Source organism: Hemiscyllium ocellatum, chromosome 10 (assembly GCF_020745735.1).
Source record: "Hemiscyllium ocellatum isolate sHemOce1 chromosome 10, sHemOce1.pat.X.cur, whole genome shotgun sequence".
In the NCBI taxonomy this organism is placed as follows: domain Eukaryota; kingdom Metazoa; phylum Chordata; class Chondrichthyes; order Orectolobiformes; family Hemiscylliidae; genus Hemiscyllium; species Hemiscyllium ocellatum.
The window spans coordinates 98433750-98453502 of record NC_083410.1 but is presented as its reverse complement, the minus strand read 5'-3'; the positions used below and the strand labels follow the sequence as shown (position 1 = coordinate 98453502).

General features: G+C 38.9%; 1 protein-coding gene across 3 annotated transcripts in view; it reads left to right on the top strand.

Annotated features, from left to right (window-relative positions):
- Positions 1–19753, top strand: part of ralgapa2 (Ral GTPase activating protein catalytic subunit alpha 2) — a 564036-nt gene that overhangs the window by 511953 nt on the left and 32330 nt on the right. The window contains exons 40-41 of one of the 3 annotated variants that reach the window (XM_060831796.1): positions 1403–1442; positions 6362–7113. The exons of 1 other annotated variant lie outside the window; for it this stretch is intronic. In XM_060831796.1, the coding sequence (XP_060687779.1) occupies positions 1403–1416 (14 nt within the window). In that variant the 3' untranslated portion in view covers positions 1417–1442; positions 6362–7113. Of the gene's footprint in view, positions 1–1402; positions 1443–6361; positions 7114–19753 lie in introns of those variants that run through there. One more of the 3 variants, XM_060831795.1, reaches the window with a different exon arrangement.

Below are 19753 nucleotides of genomic sequence, written 5' to 3'. Positions count from 1 at the left end.
TAAAAGAAAAACCTGCATAAAGTTTTGTAACTATTATAATTGTTGCAAATAAACAAGTTAATTGAGTAGCTAACAAGAAAGTTGCATTTTGCTAGTTATTTGTGATGTGTTATACATTGCTGAAGGGTTAATCCTACATCATTGAGCATCATGGTTCGTTACTTTTCAATGCATCTTAACCACAATAGCAGCTTGTTGTTCAAGTTTTGTTTTTACAATTATTTGTGCTTCATCAATAATGTATGTATGAAAGCTGTAGCTGGTAGAAAACAAAGCCAATCCATTTTCAGATGTTCTGGTGCTACCGATGTGTTTTACCAAAAACAGATGATTCAAAATTATAATTTTTTGTAGCATAGAGCATAAAGAGCAAAGAAAAACAGTCCTCTGTTGATTAAAATGCCTAATTACTGTTGTTGTTATGAAGTTTTAACAGCGCACAGTAGAAATCATTATACTCTGGCATTACAAAAGCCTTCTTCACAATTGCTCAGATTGGAGAGTGCTGAAATTACACAGCAGTGTTCCACTGCTATTCCCAAGAGGGAAGATGGCTTGCAACTGACAAGTATTATTAATTATCACTTTCTTTTCATAACACAGTACCCTGTTTAATTGTTTATCTGGAAGTCGCATGTGTTATTTTCATATGCTTTCAAATGTGACAGTTTTTTTTAAACTAGCATCGGAACTATCTCTCCAGCAAGTTAGAAATATGGTACAGCATTCAAATTTTAAAACAGTTTTCCTTTTGAAAGTTCAGACAATGCTGTTAGACATGTAACTGTACATATGTTGATGTGAGTTGCCCAACTTTTGGAGCAGCTGCAAATTATATAAAGCTGTTTTTATACTTTTATAAGCTGTGGTTTACAATAGCAAATATTTTTGTGCTTTTTGATTGTTAATCTTTTTCAGAAAATACTTAACAGAAAACTAATGTTATGCAGACAATGAGTAAATTCTATCCTTTTATGTCATATAAAGTTAATACTATCAGTTTATATGTGCATCTAATAATTTTAATTCACATGCTTTGTTCTGAATTAATCTTCTGAAAAAAAGAATGACAGCTCTCATGACTGAGAGTATGTGGCAGGAATTTTAAAATCCAAATTATTTTGTTACGTCTAATTATAAAAACTTCTATAAATGTGTTACAACTTTAATTATGAGCTTATGTGAAGATATACATTAGAAGTTGAATTCTTGATGAAAATTGTGGTCAAATATTAACAACTCTTCAATTGTAAACAGCAGTATTTAAATCAGATGGTTTTATTTTGTTCCCAAACCACCAAGTCTAAATCCTCCAAACATTTTCTGTAGTGTTTATGATCAGAATTATTATGTTAGTATTCAATTCATTTTGTATTTTGTCTCTTTCTTTCTCTTTCTTCAGATTTAAATATTTAAAGGTCTGATTACAGTTATTATTAAAGGTAAGACTGTTGTTACATTGGTCTCAAAGATTTCATCTTGCCAGTTTGTTCACTGCACTTTATTAGTAAAGCTGATAGAAAAAGTAGCTTTGCTATTCCTTATCACAGCTCCTAATTAGAAGTGATGTGCTTTAAAACAAGTGGTGCTGGGATTTAACACCTGACTAGGTAGCTGCACTAACAATACTGCTGTACTAATGGTACTTCCCTGTTTCTGCATGTCTGAGCTTTAACTGAAAGCTAATACTTTTGCCTGTGTGCCTGAGGCTGAATCTGACACTAACACCTGCCATATTGGAGAATGTCTTTGTCACTCATGCTTTTGTTTGAATTGCTTCAGGGAGCCAATGAGAGCTAAGTCCATTTATGTTTTGTTCTTTAAGCACCACGCAATTGGATTTTGAAACAGGATAGATAAGAAGTGGCACGTGCTGAGCCGGTCTTTTGAGCCAGCTTGGCTTAATAAGTAGTTTCAGGAGGGCAGATTGCTGAGCCTGGCTTTCTGAATGGAACAGCTGGGGGAGGAAGGAAACACAAAAGACAAGTAGACAGAGTGGCATAAACCTGCAGAATTGTGGGTGGGGCTTTGGACACAGGGAGCAGGCCGACCACACGCCAGGTGTGACCTTTTCTAGCTCATTGGTTCTGCTTGTTTGTCTGGGCAATTTAAAACTCACTGATAGAAATGAGGAATGTGACAGGCTGCTTGCTGCAGCCAGAAGTAGGAGGAGTCTGGCTGAAGCTGATGGACTACTTTGATTAACCCTCTAAGGACTGTATTAGCATATTAGCACCTTATCTAGGAGCATGACAGGTGTAGGAGTTTTGAACGATGGTAATGTGTTTCATGCTACGTTGACGTTTTTTGCAATATTCATCATGCTTAATTTAGTAGCTGGAACCATATAGCAGATGTCACTGGGTGAAAAATACTCCAAGCAACAAAGACAATAAGTTTATAGGAAATTTAAAGCAGTATTTGGAATAAGAATTCGCGATAACTGTGTTCACATCATTATAGAGCTTGGGCTTTGTGATCTGTGCAATAAAATCCACTTATTCAGACTGGGCAAGAAGAGAGCTGCAGCTGTTAAGTACTGTTTGTCGCCAGCAGCATTTTTTGACTCTATTCATATAAGGATCTTTTTATAAATGTTAAGTTTTCTCAGATATATCTGTTGGTACCGTGCCATTTTGTACCATTGATATTGAGCATTCATATTCACTGTTCCAATTGTTCTTGTGGAAAATCATTTGAATTACAGAGATCCTAATTGGTTTGGAAAGATAATGGAACAGATTATACTTTGCCATTGCTAGGCTCTTTCACCTGAGCAGGGATGCAGGATAAGAGGAAAATCCTTTTACAAATAGCAGTTCCTCAGCTGATGTTTTGTAAGACAAGCATGACAAAAGGAGATACTTCACACAGCTTCATTACATTTCAAGCTTTAAGTTAATTTTAAAAGTCTAATAAGCCACTATGTGCTGTGTCACATAACCACAGCACATAGGCGTAATCTGCCACACAGCAGAATTTTCAATTTCAGACCTGGCTTTATGTGGAGAAGGCAAACAGAGATTCTACTGAGGGAAGAGAAGGGCTCTTATTTGTCTTATAACACTCCTGTGAAGCTCCTTGGGATGCTTTAGTTTGTTACAGGCACTATATAATTACTTGTCGATTTGTCTTGGACATCTGTTTCATAGAACCAGCAGATTTTGGCAGCCAGGTTTCAGCTGAATGCCACCGGTCAGTTCACTCTGTTGTGATGACAGAGGAAGCTCAAAGTATATGTGGATGTATTGACTTTCTAATTACAAAATGCTTTTTTTTGAAAGAAATGACAGCCAAAAGGTGACTACAGATTTAACTTCAGTGACTCTCTGGAGATAGAGAAACCCTGGAAAGTCGCACCTGATTCAGAATTCAAGGGAGTTTCAAATGAGAAATGATAATGTTGTGGTAATCTCACTGGATTAGTAATATAAAATCCCAGACTCCTATTCTGGTGAAAGAGGTTTATATCTCACTATAGCAGATGATGAAATTTGAATCCAGTAAAAATCTGGACTAAAAACCTAGCCTAACGTAGCCATGTAATAATCATTATTGATAGTTGTAAAAACCCATGTGGTTCTTTAATTTCCTTCTTTTAAGGAAGAAATCTGTCATCCTTCCTGGTTTGGCCTAGATACATAGCAAAGTGGTGACTCTTAACAGCCCTTTATTACATTCTGGGCTTGGCAGTGGTGTCCATATTTCATGAACGAATGCAAATTTGAAAGGAAGAAATGCACTGCGAACTGAACTGTAATCTCCTGAGAGTTATCCCAGACTGTGAATATGATAGAAGAAAAAACAACAGTCGAGGCATATTTCTCTTTCAAGAATACACAAAACTGGGGAATGGAAATCAGTTGATCCCCAGTGGGCCTGTGGCTAATGGAAGCTGTGTGAGTAGGCTGAGCAGTTGATGTGCACCCATGGACTGAGTACTTATGTGTACTAGACCGCATATCAGCGTTGGAGAAAGAAACTTCAAGTTGGGCATCCTTGAAAGAGGCTTTGCAGTAAGATTGTGATCAACCAGGACCACGTTTTTGATCCTGAATATTAGTGTTAGTGTGCTGTGACGGTGAAGGTCAAAGCCAAAAGACGCTTACTTAGTCACCCCGGCTTTGCAAGTAAATGTTTCACTTTGTCTGAATGCTAGAAGCCAGCATGCCAGTCAAAAGGAAACGGGGCACAAGAGGAATTGCCATGTGAATGATGCCAGCCAGCCACTGTCAAAAGAATTTGAATTGTCCTGCAAAGCCACCAATTAATCAGCTGCTTAATTATCAATGTTCCAATTTCTACACTGCATGACCAATTCAGAGACTGACCCATATGGCTTTTAACTTTTATCTTTTTTGGATTCATTCTTCATTTCTAATTTGTGCATGTGCATAGTATTATTATTTACATATATAGTAACTAATAAGCTCACTCTTTTGTTAACTCAAGGCCTGGTTAAATTGGCTCCTTTTAAAACATTAATTTGGTCTGGGGGAAAAAGGGCATCCACATGTGAAGTGATCCTTTTAAAAATAACCTTGTGGCCCACCTTGTGGTTGAATGTAAGAAAGAGGAGTCAATTCATTATTCCTCGCTTAAAATCCCAACAATTTTTGGGTATCCTGACTCAAACTGTAATAACCTCACTCATGGTCTGGTCGTAACAAATAATATGGATGGAATGGGACAGCTGAGCAGCTAGTAGCTGATCAAGAGGCCACTTGCATTCAGGAAAGAGTATTGGCAACAAACTAAATAACAAGGAGATTGTTCCAAGAGTCTTGCAACTGGAAGAGGAGGAGTAAATCAGGACAGTGAAGAACCAGGCACTCGTGACGTTCTTCCTTCACTTTTGATGGTTTTTACTAACTTTATGACAGCTTTGTCTAGCGTCATAGCCACATGAGCACTTCATTTAGAACTCGGAGAAAATACTGTCAAAGACCTTTTTTCTGCCAAACTGGATGTTTTAAAATTCCGATTAGATCTTGACTGCAGTGCAGTTGTGCATCCCCAGTAATCAACCTAAAGGCTGACTTAGAATTAGGTCTGAGAGCTCAACCTTTCAGTTGTGAAAGGAATATCTTCCAGAAAGGAATCAGAATGACAGGAGAAAGAAATGGTGTCAGAGTTGGGCAAATTAATTGGGGCAGCACGGTGGCTCTGTGGTTAACACTGATGCCTCCCAGCGCCAGGGACCCATATTCAATTCCAGCCTCGGGCGACTGTCTTTGTGGAGTTTGCACAAAACCCCATGTCTGCGTGGGTTTCCTCTGGGTGCTTCAGTTTCCTCCCACAGTCCAAAGCTGTGCAGGATTTAGATCAGAGTGGTGCTGGAAAAGCACAGTAGGTCAGGCAGCATCCGAGGAGCAGGAAAATCGACATTTCGGGCAAAAGCCCTTCATCAGGAAACTTTCGGGCTTTTGCCCAAAACGTCGATTTTCCTGCTCCTTGGATGCTGCTTGACCTGCTGTGCTTTTCCAGCACCACTCTGATTTAAGCACTGGTTTCCAGCATTTGCAGTCCTCACTTTTGCCAAAGATATGCAGATCAGGTGAGTTGGCCATACTAAATTGCTCATTGTGTGAGGTGCATTAGTCAGACGGAAATGGGTCTGGGTGGGTTACTCTTTGGAGGTTCGGTGTGGACTTGTTCGGCCGAAGGGCCTGTTTCCACACTGTAGAGAATCTAATCTAATCTAATCTAAAAAATGTATCCAGAAAAATTACTGACTGAATCTTACTTATTTCATTTCTTTCATGTATAAAACAATTGCTATTAACTACTGTATATACTCAAGTAAATGTTGATCTCGTAAAAGTCTACCCTCTATTTTTGGCCAAAAAATCTGGAATTTTCCATATATCCCGTGTCAGGATCAACCCTAGTTCTTCACAGATAACAGTTCAACATTTGAGTGTTAAGATATTGTCCTGTACATAAATATTATGATGAGGAATGTTTTTGTGTGTGTTATTCTGTGATTTGATGTACAACCCACACCAATTTGGCACGAAAGTGTCAGATGACAAGCAACCTTGTGGAATACAGTCATATACCTAGTTGAGGTTTTGAAATTTATTATCATTATGAAAATGCCCTCCAGTAAACAAAGTATACAGCAGCTAAACTGAAAGTTACTGATGCTGCAGAGAAGTCAAATAACTGTGTAGCAACAAGAGAGTTTTGTGTTTTGGAGAAACGTCTGTGAGGGTGGAGAAAGATATCAAACCAAGGTGTGCCATTTGAGGTAGACCTAATAAGTTGCCACAATTAGAGGAAAAAGTTGCTGAGGGGGTACTTGAAAATTGTCAAAATGGAAAATATGTTAGTCATGAAGCTATCTGAATTCATGCAGGAAACGAATCAAAGAAGGATGGAATTTCGGATTTTAAGGCAAGTGCTGAATGGTGCACAATGTTCATGAGAAGGCAGATCTTAGTACTTCAGCAGAGAACTAAGATTGCACAAAAGCTGCCTGCTGAACTATAAGATGAGATATTACAGTTTCACCAGTTTGTAATCAGAAATTGGCAGAAGGGAGGCTACAAGTCATCATGCATTGGGAACATGGATGAAATACCTATTACTCTCGACATGTGGGAGAATCGAATTGTGAACCAAAAAGGAGAAAAAAAGCAGTATTAGTGAGAACCACTGGCTATGAGAAAGGTAGGTGTACTTTGTTCTTGTATGGCTAATAGCACTGAGTTAAAACCGATGGCTGTTTTTAAGAGAAAAACTTCGCCAAAGGAGAAACTTCCAAAAGGAATTGTTGTCCAGATGCATCAACAAGGCTGGGTGGATGAAGATGAATGTAGAAAATTGATAAAGGAAGTTTGGAAGTTATGACCTGGTGGACTACACAATGAAAAGAGTTTGCTTGCCTGGGACCAGTTTAAATCACATTTAGTGAAGAATTTTATTGATGACATCTGGTCACATAACACTGATGTAGCTGTAAATCCTCGCAGACCCTCAAGTGTCTAGGTATCAATCAACCAGTTAAGGACACGATGAGAATGAAGTGGAATAACTGGATGTGTGATGGAGAAAAAATATACATGAAATGAGGCAGTATGTAGGCTCCACCACTGCCACTGATCTGTGAATGGATTCTTGATTCATGGAAGAAAATAAAAGCTTACATTATTTTCAAATCCTTCAAGAAATGTGGAATTTCAAATGCATTGGGCGGTACAGAGGACAATTATCATGGCGATGACATAGATGAAGAAGAAGTGGATGATGTGCTACCACTAACTATGGGCAGCGAAGATGAAGAGCATACATGCAACGATATCATTCATCCTGATGATTATGAAGCTTTATTCAATGCTGAAGATATTGAACAATGTGATTTTTCAGGATTTAATGAACTTTTGTGTTTGACAGGTTTAATTTAAGATGTAACATGTTATTGTGATTTAAAGCCAAGTAATATTTCTACTTCACTTTTTGCATCTATAAATAAAAGCTTACTAACTCATTTTTGTGTCTACTGTCTTTGTTCAATAATTACCATAATTTGTTGTGTTTTATTCATTTAGAGATCAATTGGGCTTCTGCTGATGATACGGTATTTTGGACTACAGCATGAATTTCAGCTGCTCAAAAGTAGTATCCATGTAATTGTTGACACCATAAATCTAACCTTAAGTGGTCTAAAAAGCTCAACTTTTACATGGATATATATGGTATTTGTGGGCAATGTATTCTGTTTTCTTAAAAATGATGCAAATCATTTGAGTAATCATCAAGACTTTTTGTGGGTTTAATTTGTTCACTAAATCGTAACAGAATTCTTTGTTGCTGGTGGGTTTTTTTAATTCAATCCTCGAATGTTAGCTTTGCTGATTGGACCAGTGTTTACTGCCCATCCCATCATGCTTTCATCTTGTGCCACTTCAGTTTATTTGGTGAATGTACATTCATGATGGTGTAAGCAAGGGAACTCCTGGAAGTTGACCCAATAATATGGGCAACACTGTAGCTCTGTGGTTAGTACTGATGCCTCACAGCACTGGGGATCCAGATTCGATTCTACCCTTGGGCGATTGTATGGAGTTTGCACATTCTCCCCGTGTCTGTATGAGCTTTTGCTGGGCACTCCGGTTTCCTCCCACAGTCCAAAAATGTGCAAGTTAGATGGATTGGACATGCTAAATTGTCCATGGTGTCCAGATGTGTAAGTTAGATGCGTTAGCCATGGGCAGTGCAGGGATAGAGTACAGGGATAGCTCTGAGTGAGCTGCTCTTCAGAGGGTCAGTGTGGACCTGTTGGGCTGAATGAGCTGTTTTCACACTGGGGTTTCTATAAAAAAAAACTGAAGGAGCAGTAACATTTTTTCAAATCAGGGTGGTGATTGGTAGGTGCAGCCCTTGTCCTTCTAGATGGTTGTGGGTTTGGAAGATGCTGTCAAAGGAACCTTGGTGAATTTCTGCACTTTATCTGCTACTCTATGTCAGTGGTAGAGGGAGTGAATGCCTATGGTTATGGTGCCAATCAAGCATGCTGTTTGATCATGAATGATGTCAAGTTTCTTGGAGTATTATTGAAACTGCACTCATCCAGGCAATTGGACAGTATGAGAAACCTCGATTATCCAGCATTCAATTTTCCGAATATCGGATTATCCGGCAAGATCGCAAAGTCCCGATGCTTGGATAAACTATGTTATCCAGAATTCAATTATCCAGACTTCGATTAACCAAATGAAATACTCCCCGCCTGTGTCCTTTGGATAATCGAGGTTCCTCTGTATTCCATTGCACTCCTGACTTGTACCTTGAGGTAATAGACATGTTTTGAGGACTCAGTAGATGAGTTCCTTGCAGAAGGATTCTTAATTTCTGACCTATTTGTGTCCACAATACTTACATGAATAGTTCAGTTTATAGTCATTGGTTACCCCTGGGATGTTGACAATGGGGTTTCAGCAATGGTAACACCATTGAATGTCAGGGAGCAAAGACTAGATTCTGTCTTGTTGGAAATGGTCATTGCCTGGTACGTGTACTGTTGACGTTACCTCTGTATGGGGACTGGTTACAAGTGAATGGACTAAATGGAATGCAGCTATTCTTGCCTGATTGATCTTCTGCCTACTATGTCCTTGGGGTATTGACAAAAAAGATAGCATCAGTATAATTTTTGCAACTCCAATTGACCCATTAACAGCATAGCGGGAAGGAATGATACCCAGACTGGAGCAAGCCATGAACGCCCCACTTATTGAAAAGTCAGTTCTATAATAATAAGAAATATTTTACTAAGTTTTAGCAAAAAAGCAGATTGAATGATACAACTTAATTAATAGCTAGATTAAGCCAGAATGTAATTTTGATATTAAGCTAGGATAATGTCAACTATTCATCTATGAACAAAGACTGCTGAACTATTAAATGCATTCTGAGTTGTGCAGCTGATTACATTTATTAAACTTTTGTTCATTACCAATTCTGCCAAGGTAATGAGATCCCAATATCAGTTGTGGTATCAGAAAGAAACAGCTGAATAGATATCAAACAAATAAAGATAACATGAAAAAATAATATAATGTTGGCAACATTCCTTCATTTCCTAGTGACCAGTTGCAGAACAACCCTTAAAACCTAAGTGAATATCATGGACCTGAGAAGTAATTGAGGTTTATATTTTAGTAATCAGGCAAAGGGCAAGTATTTCAGCCCTGACCAGGAATGGATGCGGACATGTGAAAAATAGCATTGTCAACTATGTTCTCTTTTCCCCATGTCTAGCTTGTCTCCAGGCCATTTTCTCAGAAGTGGGATGAGGGTCCAGTCAGCAGCTAATTTAACCAACTGCAAAGACCAACTGGGATTTCTAGCAGGTTAGCGGGAGCCATAATGGCAGCCTGGTTGAGGAGATTGTTGGGAGCGGCCAAGAGTGTGCTCCATGCAGGTTTAAAAGCTGTCTCCGCCTGGGCAGTAGCAGTCACAGCCTGACTTTGTCGAGGGGTTCCCTGCTCCTCTCCATTCCTTCACAATGGTGGTCTGGCTGAAAAAGCTATTTTTTGAATTCCAACTTTTAGAAAGTTCAAAAGAGGCATCCTCCATTTGAATTACTTTTTCATTGCAGCCTGCTATGATTTCCAGGCTGCGATATGATTCATTTTCCCATTTTGAGAGCTTGCTATTCCATCTTTTGGCCGTTATATGGCTGATCATTATTAGGTACCAAGGTGAAAAAGAGTCCTTTGATCAATATGTGATTTTTTTTGAAAATTTAGACAACTAAAAAGCAATCTAATTAAGATAAATCTATTACCAAGAAATCAGTTGATGGACAGGAGTGCTGAGGTTGTAAATCAGCAGGGAGAGCATATTCCTGACAGGATTGAGCAGGTCTTCTACGATTTTGATACTCCTCCAGCCCCACAGAGCAGAGCAATCACAGACGAAGGGTAGGATGTAATTACTGCAGAGGACATTGTGCAAAAAGAAGTGCAATGTTTTTAATACAGGAATCTGAATCATTTTGCGTACATGTGTATGGCTAGAAGGAAGCACAAGTTAGTACAGATACAAACCCAGAAAATGCTGCTGAAACTCAGCAGATCTGGCAGCATCTGTGGACAGAGAAACAGAGTTAACGTTTCAAGTTTAATGTGACTGTTCTTCAGATTTCTGTTTCTGTGTCCACAGATGCTGCCAGACCTGCTATGTTTCTTCAGAAGTTTTCTGTTCGTTTCAAATTTCTAGCATCCACAATATTTTAAGTTTAAATAAGTACATTCTGATTAATCAATCACTCCATACCATACAACAGGTTGGTTCCATAAGGCCACAAGGTGATAAATGGTTTGTGACTTTTGGAATGAGGACTGCAGAAGGAGAACATCATGTCAGCATGTAGTAAAAGATAGATACTAGTGCGTCAGGGAACACCTTGACCTTCACAAATTTGTGTAAAGTGTCTCAGCATGGCAATCCAAAAGTGAAGGCCTTGAAAGTATGGCAGCACACTCGTATCAAGAGAATACTATCAAGCCCACTATTGTGACCTGAACAAAGATCTGGAATTCCAGATTTTAGATAGCAAGAAAAAAAAACACTTGTATCAGCCACAGCAAGCTTAAAGGTTGAACTGGTAATGCTCAATGTGCCAGCAAACATTGCGGTATGTTGCAGTACACTAAACCATTGGCTACGGAATGGGGAAGTTGTTGAGGGCATTCTGAGGGACAGAACTTTACCTGCATTTTGAAAGGCAAAGACTCATTATGAATAGTCAGCTCGCTTCATGCTTGGAAAGTTATGTTTCACGAACTTGCTTGAGTATTTTGAAGAGCTGACAAAGAAGATTGATGAAGGCAGAGTGGTAGACATTGTCTATGACTTCAATAAAGCATTTAACAAGGGTTTGTAAGGTCAGATTACGTAGGATCTTATTTTTAGAAAATTGGTTTGAAAGTAGAAGATAGAGGGTGGTGATAAGAGTTGCTTTTTGACTGGAAGCCTCTGACCAGCAGTGTGCTACAACAATCGGTGCTGGGTCCACTGTGATTTCTCATTGATATAAATGATTTGGATGTGCATATAAGAGGTATGGTTAGTAAATTTAACTTAGTAAGATGACACAAAATAGATGATGTAGCAGACTGTGAAGAAGATTATCTCAGGGTACAACAAGACCTTGATCAGGTGGGCCGAGGAGTGATGTATGGTTATATATTAGTTTAGATTAATGTGAGGTACTGCATTTTGGCGAGAGTGAGGACTGTGGATGCTGGTGATCAAAAATGAGAGTGTGGTGCTGGAAAAGCACAGCAGGTCTGGCAGCATCCGAGAAGCAGTAGGATCAACATTTCGGGCATAAACCCTTCATCAGGAATGCATTTTTCTAAAACTAATGAGGGCAGAACTTATACAGTAATGTAAGAGCCTGAACAAAGACCTGGGGTGCAGGTGCATAGTTACTCGAAAGTGGAGTTGCAGGTCGATATGGTGATGAAGAAGGCATTTGGCAGGCTTGCCTTCATTGGTCACACCATTGACTATAGAAGTTAGGATGTTATGTTGCAACTGCACAAGATATTGGCATGGCCACTTTTCGCATACTGTGAACAATTTTGGTCGCCCTATATATGAAGGATATTGTTAAACTTCCGAGGGTGTAGAAAAGATTTGCAAGGATGTTGCTGGGACTGGAGTGTTACTGGGAGATCTTAGAGAGATTTATTAAATCTTGCGGGGCATGGATAGGATGCCAAGGTCTTTTTCCCGGAGTGGTGGAGTCCAAAACTAGAGGGTATAAGTTTAAAGTGAAAGGGGAAAGATTTTAAAAAGACCTGAGCAGTAACTTTTTCACGCAGAGTGGTGTGTGCATAGAATGGGCTGCTCGAGGATGCAGATACAATTACAATATTTTAAAAGGCATCTGGATGGGTACATGAATAAGGAGGGTTTAGCGGGATATGCGGCAAATGCTGACAAATGGGACCAGGTCAGACTGGAAACAAGAACAGAAACTGCTGGACAAGCTCAACAGGTCTGGCAGGATCTGCGGAGAGGAATTAGAGTTAATGTTTCGAGTCGGGTGACCCTTCTAGTTTTGAGGAAGGGTCCTGGACCTGAAACATTAACTCTGATTTCTCTCCACAGATGCTGCCAGACGTGCTGAGCTTACCCATCAGTTTCTGCTTCTGATTTGCCTGCAATTCTTTTGGTTTTTATCTAGGTCAGATTGGGATGTCAGGTCGGTGCAGACAAGTTAGACCAAAGGGTCTTTCTCTGTGCGGTATGGCTCTGGCTACAAGTCTGTGTTTAACGAGTTGAGATAGACAAAAGACAATCATCTTGAAGCAGACAGTGTAAAATCAGTTCAGTATTCACCAAGGAAAGTTCCAGCTGCCCCAAAAAGCCAGGCTCAAAGACAAAACAGAAGATCCAGAAAAGAAGGGAAATAATCAGGAAAGTAATAACTACTACAGTGTGGATTAGTAGCATGATAGCAGTGAAACAACCTGGTAAGCTGAGAGTATGCATCAAACCAAAACTCTGAAGCAGTCTTATTACTCTCAAGCCAACCTTCAAAGGAATTTTCCACAACTTGCACTGGAAAAATCTTCACTACATTGATGCAAAAAATAATTATTGCCAATTGGAGTTGGAGAAAGCAGCAACTTTCTAACTACATTCTGGACAGACTTTGAGAGTTGCAGATGGTTATGCTTTTCATTTGACATATTCATAGCTCCAGAGGAATAACAACACAGACACCATGAGCTAATTCGTGATCTTCACAGAGTGGAAGCTTCAGTGGTTGGAAGCAGAAACACATGACAGAAGCCATTGCTGACCATTGTTGCAATCTGTCATAATTTCTATGCAAAGCTTGCCGGATCAACCTGAAGCTGAACAATGTAAGTTGCAACTAGAAATGCCTGAAGTCAAGAACATAAGCACTGTACTGACTGCAGAAGTTCCTTGCCTGGATCCCAAAATGTTGAGAGCTTTAGCAGTGATGCAGCTCTAACATGCAAAAGCTGTGCAATGATTTGCCATATTCATTAACTGGGGCAGAATGGTGGCTCAGTGGTTAGCACTGCTGCCTCAGAGCAAGGGACCTGAATTTCAATTCCACTCTTGGGCTCGGGTGTCTGCATAGAGTTGCACATTGTCCCCATGTCTGCATGGCTCCCATAGACAAGCAATTTGCAGGCTATGTGGATTGGTTTTGCTAAATAGCCCCATAGTGTCCAAAGATGTATGAACTATATGGATTCGTCCTGGGAAATGCAGGGTGGGAGGGTTGGGTCTAGGTGGGATGCTCTTCAGAGGATCGGTGTGGGCTCAATAGGCTGAACAGTTTTCTTCCACACTGCAGGGATTCTATGATTCTTAACTATCTAACAAATCGGACAAGGATTTTGTCGTTTGAAAGCCAGGGTACAAACTTCCAACACACTCAATGAGTGGAATTGAACAATCAGTTATACCTTTGCAACCACATGAATATATACTTAACTGGTGAAGCTGATCAGGAAGATGCGAATTGATTACCTGCACAGTCTGCAAATCAACCATCAGACTCAGATCACAGTAACCCAACAACAGAATTGGGGTAACCATAGGTACCATAGCAAGAACAAAAAGGATATGGGAACAATCCCCCCCCCCCCACCTCCCACCCACCAGTAATGAAACATCAACCAGGAGAACGGCCTGGTGCAAAGGGTGAATGTTTGGGTTGAAATATAATTGGGTACAAACGTCCTCCTTGATCTCTCATAGTCATGTGACCTCTATCATGTCACAAACATACTGGAAGCAATGACTTCATAGGCACTTCAGTAAAGATACTGTTCGGATAAGTCTGCTGAGTAGTGAGCACGGAACACTGACATTGACATTCACAAAGCCTGAAGGGCTTTCCCAAAATCCTGTCCCTTTCCCATTTGTTTTATTTTTTCTTTTTGCAAGCTGTACAAATTGCATTGATCATTCGTTACACCTTTTCAACATCGTTGGTCCAAAGGGCAAAATATAGTGATTGATTAAAATGAGGCGTGATCTGTTAAATAGCCAAACACCTGTTAAGAGTTATTATGACTGAGTGAGTGATTTGGTTACCATGTTAATATAAAGAGAAGATCAGGAATCTTTGGTGAAATCGAATTGTATTGCAATCTAGCAATCTGCATTCTAGTTTGTGAAGATTTATTTGAAAAATAACATTTATAACATAACTCATAAAAGTGAACAGTTGAAAATAAAATACAGATGTTTACTCTCTTACTTTTAGAAAAAATAATGATAAATGTTTTCTGAAAACATTCAATTCTCGTGTTAATAGCCTGAGACTAATTTGAAGTACTTGCTTGCAGATTCAAATTTTAACTTGTACTTTATCATCAGAAAAGCTCCTTGCCAAACTTTCCAATGATGCATAGATCTTTAAAATGCTACAAAAAAGGGCAGAAAATAATCATGAATACTAAAGCAATGCTGACCTTTATAATTTGCAGAGGACTGGAGTATAATGATACAATAGTTATGCTGCAGCAATACAAAACCCGGATTAGACTCCACTTGGGAGTGCTGTGAGCAGATCTGGTCATCACATCTTGGAAAGAATGTATTGCCTTGAAGGGAGAATAATATAGTTTTACAAGAATAATACCTGGACTTCTAGGGTTAAGTTACAAGGGCAGAATATGCAAATTAATCCTGCTTTCTCTACTATTTAGAAGGTTATGGGGTTATCTGATCAAAGTCTTCATGATGTTAACAAGGAAAGACAGCATTGGTAAGGATAGACTGTTTCCACTGGTTTGAAGCTTCTAAAATTGGGGGCATAGTCTAAAAGCTAGGGCCAGACAGTTCAGGAGAGATGTTAGGAAAGATTTCTGCACATAAAAGGTGATAGAGGTTTGGAACAGTGTTCCACAAACATTAGTTGATGCTAGATCATAGAGTCTCTAAATGTGAGAGCAGGCCATTTGACCCATCAAGCCCACACTGACTCTCTGAAGAGGATCCTACCCATACCAACCCGCTACCCCATTTCTGTATCCTAGCTTTACCCATGGCTAATCATCCAACCTGCACATCTCTGGACAATTTAGCGTGCCAGTCCATCTAACCTGCACATCTGTGGATCCATTGTTAATTTTTAAACTGAGTTGAATTTTTGTTAAGCAACAGTTAAGTTAAGGGTGATAGGCCAAGGGCAGGTAAATGGAGTTCGGCCACAGATCAGCTGTGATCTCATTGAATGTTAGAATACACTCAAGGGGCTGAAAGGTCTATTCCTATTTTTGGTGTGTGTGTGTATTTTCTCACACTATTTTAATTATGATGACAATTTCTTATTCCAAAATTTCACTGCATTCATGTTCTTACCTGAATACTGATGGGCCCATTAGACAGTTGTGGCCCTCATCAGAACTACTCCTTTTCCAAATCTAACCTGTCCTACTGTCTTTTTCTTGGTTCTGCCAAATTCCAAAGACTTTCCCTCTCCAATTTGCCCTTCTTCCAATCAGTGCTGCTGAACCCTTCTCTACCCCAGTGCTTCCATATGCCAGGATTTGTGCTTCTTGCTAGCAATCTGTGGTATCCCGTGCAATTCTTCCAGATTTAAAAGCTCCTGTCTGGCACTGCAGCACAGCAAGTACTAACAGCAGAGAAGAATGAAATTACTGAATGATGTGGTATTATAAATTGTTTACATGACAGAATCAGCTGTTCAGCCCAAATTATCAATGATACTGCTTTTGCTCAATTAAGCCACCTTTGGCCTCTTTCTCCTAACCCAGTTACAAGTCTTTATGTTCCTTTCATCTTCATGATTTATCCAGCTTCTGCTTAAGTCCACCTGTGGTAATCACCTCAGCTACACCTAGTGAGTTCTATGTTCTAACCATTTTCCCTGAATAAAACAGTTTCTTCTGAGTTCTCTATTATATTTGTCAGTGATTATTTCATATTGGCTTACATTCAAAAAGAAACAAACATCTTCCTTATTTCTAAAGACAGCAATCAGGCTATGTTCGCTTTCCTCTTATCTAAACTAAAAGGCACTGATCTATTTAATATTTCCTTTTAACTCATTATAATACATTACTTTTCACTTTCGCCACTGGTGTCTCGATCCTTTTTGTGATATGGAGAGCAGAGCTGTTCATAGTCCCCCACATGCAGTTCTGTCCAACATAACTGCCACCTGTTAATTCTATCCCACCAAAAAGAATCAGTTTGCATTTTTGAGGTCTTTTTAAACTCCATTGTTGATTTTAATGACTTATCTATCTCTGCTCCTTGATTCCTACATTTCTGTTTCCCACAGGACAATTATGTTTCAAGATATATGTGACCTCCTTATTCTTCCTACCAAAATGTTTTATCTGTTACAATTATTTAATGTTAATTTGCCAATTAAATCCATATTCTGTATGTTTTCATTATAAATGTGAACTTAGGAATTTTGATGGAATAGTTATTAAAAGTATATACTGATGAATTTTTTTTACATTATTTAACTAGTTAATTTTAGAAAATCTATTAAAATCAATTATATATGAGCTACATATTATTAATAATCTTGATCATCCTCTAATTTCTGCCAGTATTCTGAATATATTACATATGGTGGATTGATACTATCATTAGTCAATTCTGGAAGAAATAATGCATTATACTCTAAGATTTTTTTCTATGCTGCACTTTGCAACTCATTCTGATGTATTAAATACTGATGCAAGTATAATAAATTAAAAATGAATCAACAATTATGACCTAAATTTTGTGATAATACGTAAATTATTGTTGAGGAGTCCTAACAACTAGCCTTAATTTCAAGTGCTCCATCCTGAAATGTTAAACATTGGTTCAGGTTCAAAGCTATTAATCCAGTGTTTATCATGATCATGCATCTGCCCAAAGCTGGTCCTTTTGCATAGTGTGCTTTGGTAAAATGTTTTCCTTCAATGTGAACCTCTTTTTGATTTACTTGATTTAGTGTAAACTCAACACTCATCTGCAAAGATAAGTGTCCATTACTGCCCATCCTTTTTGACTTAAGTTTTCATCCTTCTTCCAGACCATTTTTCTAAACAATGGTGCTTTATGGTGAATTGATCATTGAGTTTGAGAGAGTCCAGCATATTGATGTGCTGAGGCTTTTGGACAATTGAAACATGACACCCACAGAGTCATCCTGACTCTCCTCTTCATCCTATTCAAAACTAAAGAAAATTAGCACTTAGAAGATATTTAATGAATGTGAAAACCTAGATAAATGTGTTTTTTTTTTAAATTTGGGCAAACTACAAAGAGGAAATAAGAACCGGGGAGAATATATTTAATGCAGAGAAGTTTGAACAAAATTGGGAAAGGCTGTATAAAATAAATGATACCATTTTATCTTCCCTCAATCTCTATCTTTCCCAACACTTAACTCCCCTGTCCAACCAACACTTGGTTGCCCTATTTGACATGGCATCCACTGTTTGGCTGCTTTCATTTCAAATCGACAATAAATAAAGTGTCCATGTACTAACAGTATTAAGATAGTCAAGGCACTTGTCAATGGACAACAAATATTTCGCTTGAAAATAGGACAGTGTCACTGGTCATGAGGGTAGCATGCTGGAAATCAAGCCCTGCGATTCCAGGTTTCATCGCAAAAGTTAAAAGGTTGTAAACTCCCCACTTTACCTGGATTTCAGACCAGCATATGCCAGGTTTCTGAACTTAACAAGAATTACTATTTGTTACAAGCCATTAGACTCTAATTGCAGGTAAAGAGTTGTAGACTTTGGCATATAACACAATGTACTGTTTCCCATGTAGATGGGAAAATAAAATATGGACAAAGGGAAAATGGCACAAGTCAGTATCTTTGTTTAATAGATCTATTGGGTTGGCTGTTGCTGATCAGAAGGTTTCTTCTCCGTTTTTCTTTTCCAGGTGCTTCCACTAGTTTGTAAGAGGCAGAGGGTGGCTAATTCACTTGTAAAAGGTCTCTGACTTATCAATTTAGTCATAGTTTGCAGTAACTGCTGAAAGAAAGATAAACTGGTTTTCTTTAAGTTCTGAAGTGGGTCACTGGTCCCAAAACTTTAAGTTGGATTTCTCTTCACAGATGCTGCCAGATATGCTGAGCTTTTCCAGCAACTTCTGTTTTTTGTTTCTGATATACAGCATCCACAGTTCTTTCAGTTAAAGTGGCTTACTGCAGAGAACAGGAACAGCTCACGAGCTGGTTGAGATCTGGTTACTTCGCTGTTTCTTGTTCCTATCCCCAAGCTGCTTAGATATAAGAGAACCCATCCCATTGTTGTTAACAGGCAAACAGCTTTGTCATCAAAAACTGGCCGCTAATCCATAGACCAATCAACTTCTTGTTGCCACCCAAAACTCCATGTGAGTTTAGAACCCATTTTCCAGTTTGACTACAGTTCAGTTACTGCTTGATCAAAAAAATGTATAAGCTATCCTTTCATGAATTACTTTTTTAAAAATCATTCAGCAATCTTTGCAAAACATTGGTTTTAAAAGCAGTTCTTTTGCATTTCAAGTTTAAAAGCACAAAAATAAAAAAGGCACGGTCATTACAATACAGAAATTGTAAAGCCATCATACAAAGGGTAAAAGTAACCTGTACCAGAAGACGGATTGCACCTGAATTGGAAGGAGACGAATATTATGGCAGGGAGGTTTGCTAGAGCTGCTCAGGAGGATTTAAACTAGATTGGGGGGGTGGGGATTCCCAGGGAAATAGTGAGGAAAAAGATCAATCTGAGACTGGTACAGTTTGGAAAAGGAGGGAGTCAAACAGTCAGGGCAAGCAGGAACAAAACAGAGAACAAGGTAGGATTGATAAATTAAACTGCATTTATTTCAATGCAAAAGGCCTAACAGGGAGGGCAGAGGTTAAGAACATTGGACTCGGATATCAAAGCAATTATAGAGATGTGGCTCAGGGATGGACAGGACTGACAGCTTAATGTTCCAGGATACAAATGCTAGAGGAAGGATAGAAAGGGGGACAAGAGAGGGGAGGGAGCATTATGGCCGTACTTAAGGAGGGTATTCCTGGGGATATTTGAGTGGAACTGAGAAATAAAAAAGGGATGAGCACATTCTTGAGATTGTATTATAGACTTCCCCCAATAGTCAGCAGGAAATGGAGAAATAAATTTGTTAATTATCTGTAAGAATAATAGGGTGGTTCTGGGAGGGGATTTTAACTTTCCAGACATAGACTGGGACTGCCATA